Below are 10853 nucleotides of genomic sequence, written 5' to 3'. Positions count from 1 at the left end.
ACGAGCAGGTAAAGTTTAAGGAATAGTCTAAATAGATGTTATCGACATCGTATCGGTTTTATAAAATAAGAATATAAAAAGAATATATATTGAGATATCAGATTATATCGGATTTATCGTTTTTACTAATTTTTAATTAAATTTAATATATTTACAAACATATACTTCAAAATATACCAAATAAACTTGAGAAATTAAAACTTATACGGCAAAATATACCAAATAAATTTCATAAAAAAATATTTGAATATTTTAACAATTAAAATACATAAAATAGTATTAATTAATAAAAAAATGTAATCATTCATCATAAACTCTCTCATCATCAAATGTTATCGACAGATATTTCATTTTATTTAAATTATTTATTCAAAACGACGTGGGTTTAAAAAAAACAAAAATAAAACATCAATATATCAGGTCAAACTCATTTACCTGATATATCATCATTTGACTTGATTTTTCTGATTAACCGATATAATAGACCGATAAACAACTTATCGTATCATTTTCTTAATATTAAGGATATATCGAGTATATATCAAGATATCTAGAACATTGCGTTTAAGAGATGTTTATATGTACACGGGTGACTGAGTCAGTGACATCTAGTCCGCTAAGTTATAAGCTTCGATTATCCTACCAACTCCTACAACTGATGATACAGAAGATTTGTGTTTCGAAACTTGTACAATACAATGTTATCCCTCAGTTAGAAGTCATTTATTAGCATCAACAAACAAATCGCTGAAAGAAGGATCGAAAAGTGCTTCTCTTGCTGACTGGTACTGATTCAGCCGTTTCTTCAACGAGCGCAACTCTCTCTCGTCCTTGGAAGTACGATCCTAGCACAGAATGGAGAAGTCTAACATTAGTCAATATATCATGGCATCGTACCATCAATATTCAACTACACAAAACATATTCTGACCCAGGTCGTGTATAAATAAAGACAGCAACAATGTGAGAATTATTATAGGGTAGCACCAACAGCTCAACAAACAAGAAAAACAACCTAATAGTTACATGATGATAGATATCCATCCATAGTTGCTTCTCAGCACATCTGTAGCACTAGTAAACTTCCAACATGCTTAACAAGTAGTTTGGTTAGAAGAGATACTCACAAATGACTTGTCCAAGAGTATTACGTCCACCAAGTAGAGCAGCCACAACACATTTGTTTTAGGGAAGCTGTAAGAAATTTGCAACAATGATAGCACCATATATGTACCAATTAAGCTTTAGCACAAAAGTTCGCATTCATAGAGAACAAATAAAAAGGTTTCAATTTTAATAGAAAATACCCAAGGGGGGAGGACAAAATATCCAATCTGAAGTTTGATTTTCATTATTATATGACCCACAGATGATTTTTTTTTACTTGAATAAATGTATAATACCTTTCCTTCCATTGGTCTTGTGTTACCTTCTTCATTTTCCGGTATGTTTCTGACTGCAAATGGTTTTACTATCAGCTTTTTTTTTCTGAGTAATGATAACTCAATAGTTAAGTCATATAAATGAGGATAAAGAAATTTGGTGATACAAAATTTAGTTTCAGTTCCTTCATTCCAGATATAAAAAAATCTTTAAAATCTTACTTGTTTATCTCCTCTCGGACCATCAAAAAGGTCGGGATCTGAAGATAGGTCTAGAAAGAGAATGGCTTCACCTGTGTTATCAAAATTGTTAAGCATGCTACACCAACAAAAATGAACCATTACCATAGCCCTCACATTCCAAAAGAATTTAGAAAAACTACTCACCAGTATTGATTCTTGAAAGAGTGAAATCAATGATTGATATTGCTAATCCAAATGTGTGTATGAGCATCTGCTTTCCATCAAGAGTGAACTGCATTGTAACTGAATTACTCCGACTCAAAAGTATGTTTCCCCTGTACCAAAACCATATCATCAACTCACAATCATCAATTCACATGTTGATATTACAGATAGAAAAATAAAAAAAGGGTACCAGTGGAGATCGCGGTGCTCAAATTCATATGCAGCTTCAGCTACAGCAAGTGCAGCTGTAACCTGGAAACAGTTCAATCATTTATCAAAAATCAGTAATCATCCAGGAATCACCTCAAGAATGCTATTTCAAACTTGATTTACCTGTACCAATAAACTCCTTGCCTCATTAAAGTCCAGAAGTACAAAACTTTCCAAATCTTCGCCACCATGCTCTAAAACAAACACGACATACCTCTGTATGCAAATTTGACAATTACATTAATTAAACCTCTTTGATATTACACACACCACATTAAGTAACTCATCTATGCTTCATAAAATCACCAAACATTATAGAAGCTTACTAAGACAACACATAGTTCATATACCAATAAGAATGAGTTATTATTCTCTTAAAATAGAATGATTACATACATTACAGACAGAGTGGACAACAAAAGAGAAGGAAACCTGGTTCTCTGGAAACATATCAGGATTATCATTTTGGGAAACATGCTTTTTATTCCAAGCTTTCCATGCTTTTATCAAGCCAGCATCATAACATCCTTGGCAAACCCTCAAACTGCAGCAGAAAAGATCACGGAAAGATGACCTGAGAATCTAGCAACTGATTACATAACAGTATAACGAGGATGATGGACGTATAAGTAAATACATACTCTTTAGTTTCTATAAATGTTGAGCATACATTCTGAACATTGTCATTATTTCCTCTCAAGTAATTTAGAGTGCGGGAAAGCACGACCTCCTCTAGCAATTCTTCAGATTTCTGAAGCACAATAGCCTCCACATCTCATCATCATGATATCAACAAACCCAAATACTAGAAGTCAAGGGATTTTAGTTAGTACCTTTTGCACTTCTCCATTCACTCGTAAGTCGCCATCAATAGGAACAATTTTGCAAACAAAGTTCCCAGCTTTGAAAGCTTCTCCATATGTCCCTTCGCCAATTTTTTCAATGTCCTTTGGATCACTGTTTCAAGCAAGTTTCCTCCTTCATTAACTTATAAGAGCAAAATCTATCTATGCATAGTGTTGCACAAAAAGGAAATTCAAGTTTGTGGAACGGAAACATTAGTGATGTAGAGGAATAAATATGAGTAAGAAACATACCAATACTTGGAGAATACATCCTGTAATATTGAGGGAGATGACTGGTCACAAACTTCTAATAGAGCATGAAATGGATCCAACTCCTCAGAAACTGATACCAAAGAAAGTTCTTTTACTGCAGCATCAATATCTTCATAACCTTCATCGCCCACACCAGGAAGTGATTTGGTGATGCTCTTTTCATTCACACTTTCATCAAGCAAATTCAAATCAAATCTAATTTGGCCAGAAGACAAGCGAGACTTGACTTTAGAAGATCTCTCTGGAGTTTTTAAACTTGAAGATTCAAAATTGATACCCCTACTGGGTGAGGACCGCATGGCTGGAGATTGTAGGATCCTAGCTAATGTGTTGGAAGACCTTAAACCGAAATTCAACTTCTTGGATAACAACCATTTCTCTAGTGCTGTGCACAACTTGGGTATCTCAACATTTCCTTTTGGGATACCAGCAACCCATGTGCGGGGTATGGGTGAGGGGCTCTCCTCTATCAATTCTTCTTCATCAACCTTCTCAAAGTAAGCTCGTTCCTTTTCAAAATTGTACTTGGCCTGGAAATTTCCAACACAAAAAACGGTGTAAACAATCCCAAGTACAACGCTTTCAGACACAAAAGTATACAATGTCTGACTCACTTCAAACTAAGAATGGTACATGCAATTCAAGCAATAAGTTAATAAGAACATGCAAACAGAAGCTGCAAGTTTTTTCAAGAGTAATAGTGTCTCACTTTGGGACGAGGAGGAAGACCTTTCCTTTTAGCCTTCTTCTGTGGAGGCTGATACTCCAAACAAGCACGAACAGCAATACTTGTCCTCCCTCTATTAAGCACCAAATTCAATCAAAGCTCGGCTGAGAATATCTCTATAACATTTATAGCAACAATACTTGCAGCACTAACTAGGTAATCAAGCTCAAACCATAACAACCAGAGAACCACAATGTATGCAAGACTATCACACATTAAGCACATTTTTGCCAACCAAACAATTCTACAACACTAACCAAACACATATCACAACACCCAGTTAGGAAACACAATACAATCATAGTAAACAGTAAGAACACTATAATGAAACCCAATTCCAACTTCATTACTTATCACAAAAGATATAGATAAAGATCAAACCTTGTGGAAAGAAAACGGTTCCAACTGATTCGCTTCGTTGGAGCAGCAGCCAAACTGGCCCTGAGCTTCTCTCTTCGACTCGAACTCGACACCTTTCTGAAACCAACAAAAATCAACAACCCATTAACAATTTCCAAAACCCAATAAAAGACACCAACTAAAGACTGAAACTTTGAACATACAAAGGCTCATCATCCGGATTGGGCTTTCTGGGTTTTCTTCTCCGGTAAACCTCCTCACCTGGGTGTTCTTGATCAGTGAATTTCCAGCCTGAAATGTAACTCAAATTTGAGTCATGGGGCAAAATCAGGTGAAGATAATTTAGGGGTTTTAGTGTAGGTACCTGAGTTGGAGCACATTTTAGAAGCTAGAGAAGTGGGTTGGTGCCTCGGGGTACGATAAATGCGAAACCCTAAACCCCAATTTGAGTTTGGATTTTATAGCAAATGGGGAACTGCGCGGGAAGTTGAAGTAGTTCAACAGTGTTTAACTGAACACGGTTCTAAAGAGGGTCGGGTCGAAATAGTGGGTTGTCCCGAGTCCCGACTTGATTTCGGTTAGAAGGCTGCTTAATTCTAATATTCTTCCAAATTTTGCTTAGTTTAAATTACTTCATTGTTCCAACTCTGATTGTGAAGAACCTTAATTATACCTTCTCATCATCATGATTTTTGATCAATGAAGTAATTTGTTCCTTTCTAAATATAAATACTGATAATTAAAATTTAACCATTATAAATTAATAGCCTCAGAACCGCTAAGAAATATTAATTAATTGAGATAAATTTAGTCTAAATTTTTCATTTTAGATTTTTAAAAATAATTAATTTATCGAGTTTCTATTATAGTTTGAAACTTTAAAGCTAGGGGGCTTTAATCATTTGATGTGCAAGCAATTAGCGAATATACATATGTCAAATCAAGCTCTAATTTTTTTTTGAAGGAAACTACTGGATTTATAAAAAAAATGAAAATAAGACTAGAATAGTCATTACATACCACTCCACTACCATCTACAGATAGACAAAAAATTGTGAGATACTCACGACAGTACATAGCATAGGTCTACTCATTCGACATGAAGCTCAACTTATTCAAATACATCTATTCTACGACTTATCTAGCATGGAAATAGACAAATAAATGCCTAAATAACAATTAAACAGTAAAGAATATAAAAAAAAAAACCAAACGCCTACGTCATGTCATTGCCCTTAGCATGGCCATCCTCAGCAAAAAAATCCAAACATGAGCCATGAAGAGCCCAATTAACCCATCAAAGCTAAGTCCAGATATGGGGCCAAAAGCCCAAAACCAAACCTGGCCCAAAGAGGCCCAACACACCATCCCGACTGTTGCTTTCACCACCATTTCGATGCGTAAGTTTTTCGAGAAAACTTTCTTCACGAAACTTGTAAGGCTCGTCGATACGAATTTGTAAACACGTGGCACGCCTAAATCGGAGTTTGTATAAAGAAGTACGAATCAATAACGTATTTGGGCATTTTTGGAAAATAGTATAAATATGGGTAAAAATCAGAAAAGGGGGGAGGAAAAATAGAAATTCGGGCCACTGTTCACTCAAGGTGAACCCCAAATTCGCCCCTACCGATTCTCACTCCTCCGGCCACCACTCCTTCGGCCACCGGTTGCGTTGGAAGTGCACGACCGACCCTGTCAAGTTTGTGGTGGTGGCGCATCCCCTCTCGCCACCTGGTGGCCGTTGCAACGACATGAAGCCGAGTGGCCTCATCGGCGCCGCTCACTCCTCCGGCCACCATAGGCCATGAAACTAGTCTAAAAATGAGCGCAAGGAGTCGTGTATCATACCCTCTAAAGAAATCAGGCCAATTCGCATCGAGGTATGAGAATCATCGATTTGAAATTCTAGGGTTTCATGAATTGAGACTTTTCTATTTGTATTTAATTGATCTGCTTAGACTTTAATTTGACATTAGTAGTGAATTAAGAAGTTGTTAGAAATGTTGCGTAGATTGTGTTGATGAAATTTGGTGATGATCGGAGACCGCCGGTAGAGGCGGCGATGCCACTGTTTCGGCGCCGGCCGGGTTGTAGGGTTCAAAAAACCTTCTCAGTGTAAGGAATTCATGAGTAGATTATGAGATTAAATCGATGAAGTTAAGAATCGTTAGGATTTATTGAAAATATTACATCTCGAACACCAACGCCATCCCTCGACGACGCCAATGCAGACAACAAAACTACACTCACATCCGCAACAGTCCATGGCCACCGCTGGAGCATAGAGATCCCATTGGTCTGAGTCCCGACACTGCCTCTGAAGCTCTTCGTCGTGAAACCACCAGCACACGGTCTAGAGAGATATAATCCCACCGCCGGTGGCACGAAACCTAGATATAATCACTCCGCAGAAGCCGGAGCCCCTTCATCATTATCCCTAAAACCATCAACGAAGTATATAATAATTCAAGCTCTAATATTGTAAAAGCCATGCAAGATCAATAATTTCACTCTGCAAATCCAACTGGTAAAAGCTATGCAATATCAATGATTCCACTATTTTCTGTCCCACCTCTATGTCAAATCAAGCTCTAATATTGTATCAATCTCACCTTAATTAAAATTGGGATCGGTTTTAGAAGTTGGCAAATTAGACATAACACAACCACGTAAACATACATACCAAAGGATTAATAAAGCTGCGTCAACCATTAGTTAATATATTTTGACAAGTCACATAATTATAAGTGTAAATGGCTATATCATATATATATGGATGCCGAGATAATGTTACGTTTTATTTGTCTTCAAGTATCCAAGTTCCCGTAACATTCAATCAAAAAAAAGAGTTCCCGTAACATGTTGACATGTCGTAGTACCAGCTAACACAAAAGCTTTATTCGAATTTAATCCTAATTCGTAAGTTAGGTTATCCATACATATATTGAACCCTCAACTTCAGGGAAGTAGACGAGATCTTCCCAATCAATTTTGGTTAAGGTTTCTCTATCAAAGTATATATGGATTATGCAGACTTACCAACCTATATTAACTGCTAGATGTTTGTTAGTTACTGAAAACTTAATTGTGACCTATCTTAATTAGTTCTCTCCATTTTTTTATCGTACGTGTCTGATACCTTTTGATCGAGAGTTGCCATTAGTCGAAACAAATCAAGATAATCACATATTCACATGCATGTGTAATGTGTTTTGAACTAACACAATTTTCCCATTGAATTCAATCTTTCTAGCCAAGAAACTCTATTAGTTCGAACTTCAAGGAAGTGAGTACGTTGCTCGCTTAATCAATAGGAATATCGATACGTACTTCCAATCCTTGCCGATAGACTAAAATGATAGAACCTCTTGAATTGCAATAGTTGAAAGAGGTGAGACATTATTTTGTTTAGTCTATCACATCATGTATTCATCTGGGAGCGAGGAATATAAGTATATAACATCTAACTAGCTACTCGATATATTCAGACTTCAGATAATATGAAGAGGTGGAGGTTACGAAGGTGTTTTAGTAGGTTGAGGACTCAAAATAGTACTTTGATCCATATAGAGTCCCACAAATTCTCTGCATGGATTCTCCTGAATCAGCTCATGCAAATGATGCAATTAGCGATATCATGTTGAGATATCATGTTTGAGGGACCTGGCTGAGTTTGCCCTAAGTTTTGCATACATTATGGGCTTAAATTCTCAAATAATTTAACTAAAGTGTTTGATGAATCAGCTTATTTTATAAGTTCACGAACTCTAATGTAATTTTTAGTTAGATTATGAGAGCTGCAAAATAGAATGTTTAAAAGTAGTTGTTAATTAAATCTGCAAATGCATATTTTAGAAAAATCACCTCAGGGCCAAACTGTCCCAGAGTCATGTCAGTACTATTACGCGCGCTGACTTATAGGTTCCTTAATAAGAACATAAATAAAAAATGCAGGAAATAAAGGATCAATTGAAGGAAATAAACTTGTTGGATGTTCATCGATGAAGATTATGAATCAGCTTATTTCCTAAGTTAAAAAACTCCAATGTAACTTTTAGGTAGATTATGAAAGCTGCAAAATAGAGTTTTTAAAAGTAGCTGCTAATTAAATATGCAAATGCAGATTTTAGAAAAATCACCTCGGGGTCAAACTGGCCTAGAGTCATGTTAGTACTATTATGCGCGCTGACTTATAGGTTCCTTAATAAGAACATAAATAAAAAATGCAGGAAATAAAGGATCAATTGAAGGAAATAAACTCGTTGGATATTCACCAATGAAGATTATAATTGCAGCTGAGAGAATATAAACCCTCATATCAGATCTAAGCACTCTGACCACGTGTTACCAGATGATTGGACACTCCAAAACAGACTTAACAACCTTAACGATGCTTAATTAACCCTAACTGAAATACATAACAACTCACGTGCAAGGCACGAGCCAACTTAGACACCACACTCCTAATACAAACATGAAAACATAGATTAAGATGTAATTCATAACATTTTGTCCCTCTCAAAACAAGCTTGTCCTCAAGCTGCTTTAAAATTTGGAAATCGATTCATCAACTCAGCTACATTCTCCCAAGTGGCAACTTTTTCTGCAAAACCAATCCACTGTTAAGCCATGTAGTCACACCTCGATTTTGTTCCTTAAACATCCATCTCTCCAAAATCTTAGCCAAATGTCTTCTTTTTAAGTAGAGAAACATGGAATACATGATGAATCTTGGCAGTAGTTGGCAGCTTCAACTTGTAAGCAACGGTACCAATCTTCTGCTCAACCATATGTAGTACTTAGGGGACAACTTATGAATTTTTTTTCTTGATTGAATGCTGCTTATATGGCTGCAGCTTCAAGTATACCAATATTTAATATCAAGGACTCTTTCATTGTGCCTCCTATCATAATGCTGCTTCATTCTTGACTATGCTACTGTCAAATTCTTCTTGAGTAGAACAAGCAACTCATCTTTTTTGCTTCAACTAACTATCAACAGCCTCAATAGATGTAGAACCATGCAAATAAGACTTCACTATTGGTGGTTCATATCCATACAAAGCTTGAAAATGGCTCATCCCAATTGAAGAATGGAAAGCAATATTGTACCAGTGTTCAGCCTATGGCAAAGCATCAACCCATGAGTGTGGCTTTTCCCCAATCACACACCTTAAGTACTGCTACAAAGTTCTATTAAGGTTTTCAGTTTGACCATCAGTCTGAGGATGGTATGCAGAGCTCTTATTTAAAGCAGTTCTTTGCAGCTTGAAGAAGTTACTCCAAAAAGCATTGAGAAAAATAGGGTCCATGTCAGAGATAATTGATTCTGGCATTCCATGCAGCTTGTACACACCTTTAATAAACTATTGAACTATACTGGAAGCAGTGTAAGGATGTGCTAAGGGTAGGAAGTGAGCATATTTAGTGAATCTGTCAACAACTACCATGATCACCGTCTTTCCATTGGAGTTGGTAAACCTTCAATAAAGTCCATTGCAACAATCCTAGAGGTAGCACTGTCTCGTTATGATTCTGCTAGCACACGTGACATGAAGCTACAAATTTCTTTACATCACCACTCACTCCTGGCCAAGCAAATGACCTTGCCAACCTCTTCAGATTTCTATGCATGCTTGCATGACCACCATGATACCCATCATGACATTCACTAATGATTTTACTTCTCCATTCCCCTTGACTTGGAACAAACACCTTCCCTTTGTACAACAGCTGATTGTTCCCCAAACTAAATTTGGGGCATTTGGTAGGATCATCATGAAGTTGTTCCAGAATTAACTTGACCTCATCATCATCATTACAAGCGTGCTGAAGCTCTTGCTTAAAAGTATAAACCGGTGATGATATGCTAGTGTTGGGCTACAAAGCAATGTATTTGTCAACAATCTGAGAATCTCCATTGTCCATACTCTTTTTCCTTTATAAAGCATCTGGGGTAGTATTATTTTTCCCAGGTTTGTAATGAATCGAATAATTGTAACTTGCCAGCTCCAAGAGCCACTTTTGTTAAGTTGGTGTAGTGATCTTATGCTCCAAAAAATGTTGAATTGTCTTATGATCTGTGAATATCTTAAAATGTCTACCCAGCAAATAGGGTCTCCAATGTTGGACTGCCTTCTCTGTATGCTCAAGAATTTGGAAACTCATGTTTGAACATGAACCAGCGATCTGATGCCTTCTCTGTATGCATAGTAGCAATTGATAATTTCTTCTCCTTAGGAATGTGACAACAATCAAAGTATTGTTATGCTTTGTTAATCTACTTTACTAGATCCCCTCCCCCAAAAGAGCTGAACTCCAAGTACATTTGTTTCATGCTTGGTAGGTTTGGATCAGTTGGAGGACTAGTTAGTAGTGTATATGGGTAGTAGTACTGTGGTGAGTAAGGGTATGTGTATGATGGAATGTATATCCCTTGTAGAGAATCTTGTTGATAGTGAGAATGCATATAAGTGCTTGTAGGGTAAGTAGGGTTTGTGGTATGTGTTGTGGTTGTGGTAGCAGTGGTTTATTGTGGCTTGGGTGTGAGGGTTTGGGTAAGGGTGGCTGTTTGAGTAGTAGGTACTATGGATGGTCTGGGAGGAGGTGGTGTAATAGGTTTAGAGGCATCAAAATAAGGTGGAG

The 10853-nt window shown here is 36.8% G+C and overlaps 1 protein-coding gene across 1 annotated transcript; it reads right to left on the bottom strand.

Moving 5' to 3' along the window:
• Positions 1 to 663: 663 nt before the first annotated feature.
• LOC126799730 (serine/threonine-protein kinase haspin homolog) lies at positions 664 to 4654 on the bottom strand. The gene is made up of 15 exons (XM_050526988.1): positions 4570 to 4654; positions 4409 to 4496; positions 4227 to 4322; positions 3828 to 3918; positions 3098 to 3648; positions 2834 to 2957; positions 2642 to 2751; positions 2433 to 2544; positions 2124 to 2216; positions 1981 to 2042; positions 1770 to 1900; positions 1605 to 1675; positions 1404 to 1456; positions 1128 to 1194; positions 664 to 845 (listed from the first exon to the last, which is right to left on the bottom strand). The coding sequence occupies exons 1-15, from the start codon at positions 4583 to 4585 to the stop codon at positions 720 to 722; spliced, it is 1791 nt and encodes a 596-aa protein (XP_050382945.1). The 5' UTR covers positions 4586 to 4654; the 3' UTR covers positions 664 to 719.
• Between the last annotated feature and the right edge of the window lie 6199 nt (positions 4655 to 10853).

This window comes from Argentina anserina, chromosome 6 (genome assembly GCF_933775445.1).
Source record: "Argentina anserina chromosome 6, drPotAnse1.1, whole genome shotgun sequence".
Taxonomy (NCBI): domain Eukaryota; kingdom Viridiplantae; phylum Streptophyta; class Magnoliopsida; order Rosales; family Rosaceae; genus Argentina; species Argentina anserina.
The sequence above is the reverse complement of the archived record's forward strand: the minus strand, read 5'-3'. Positions and strand labels throughout refer to the sequence as shown.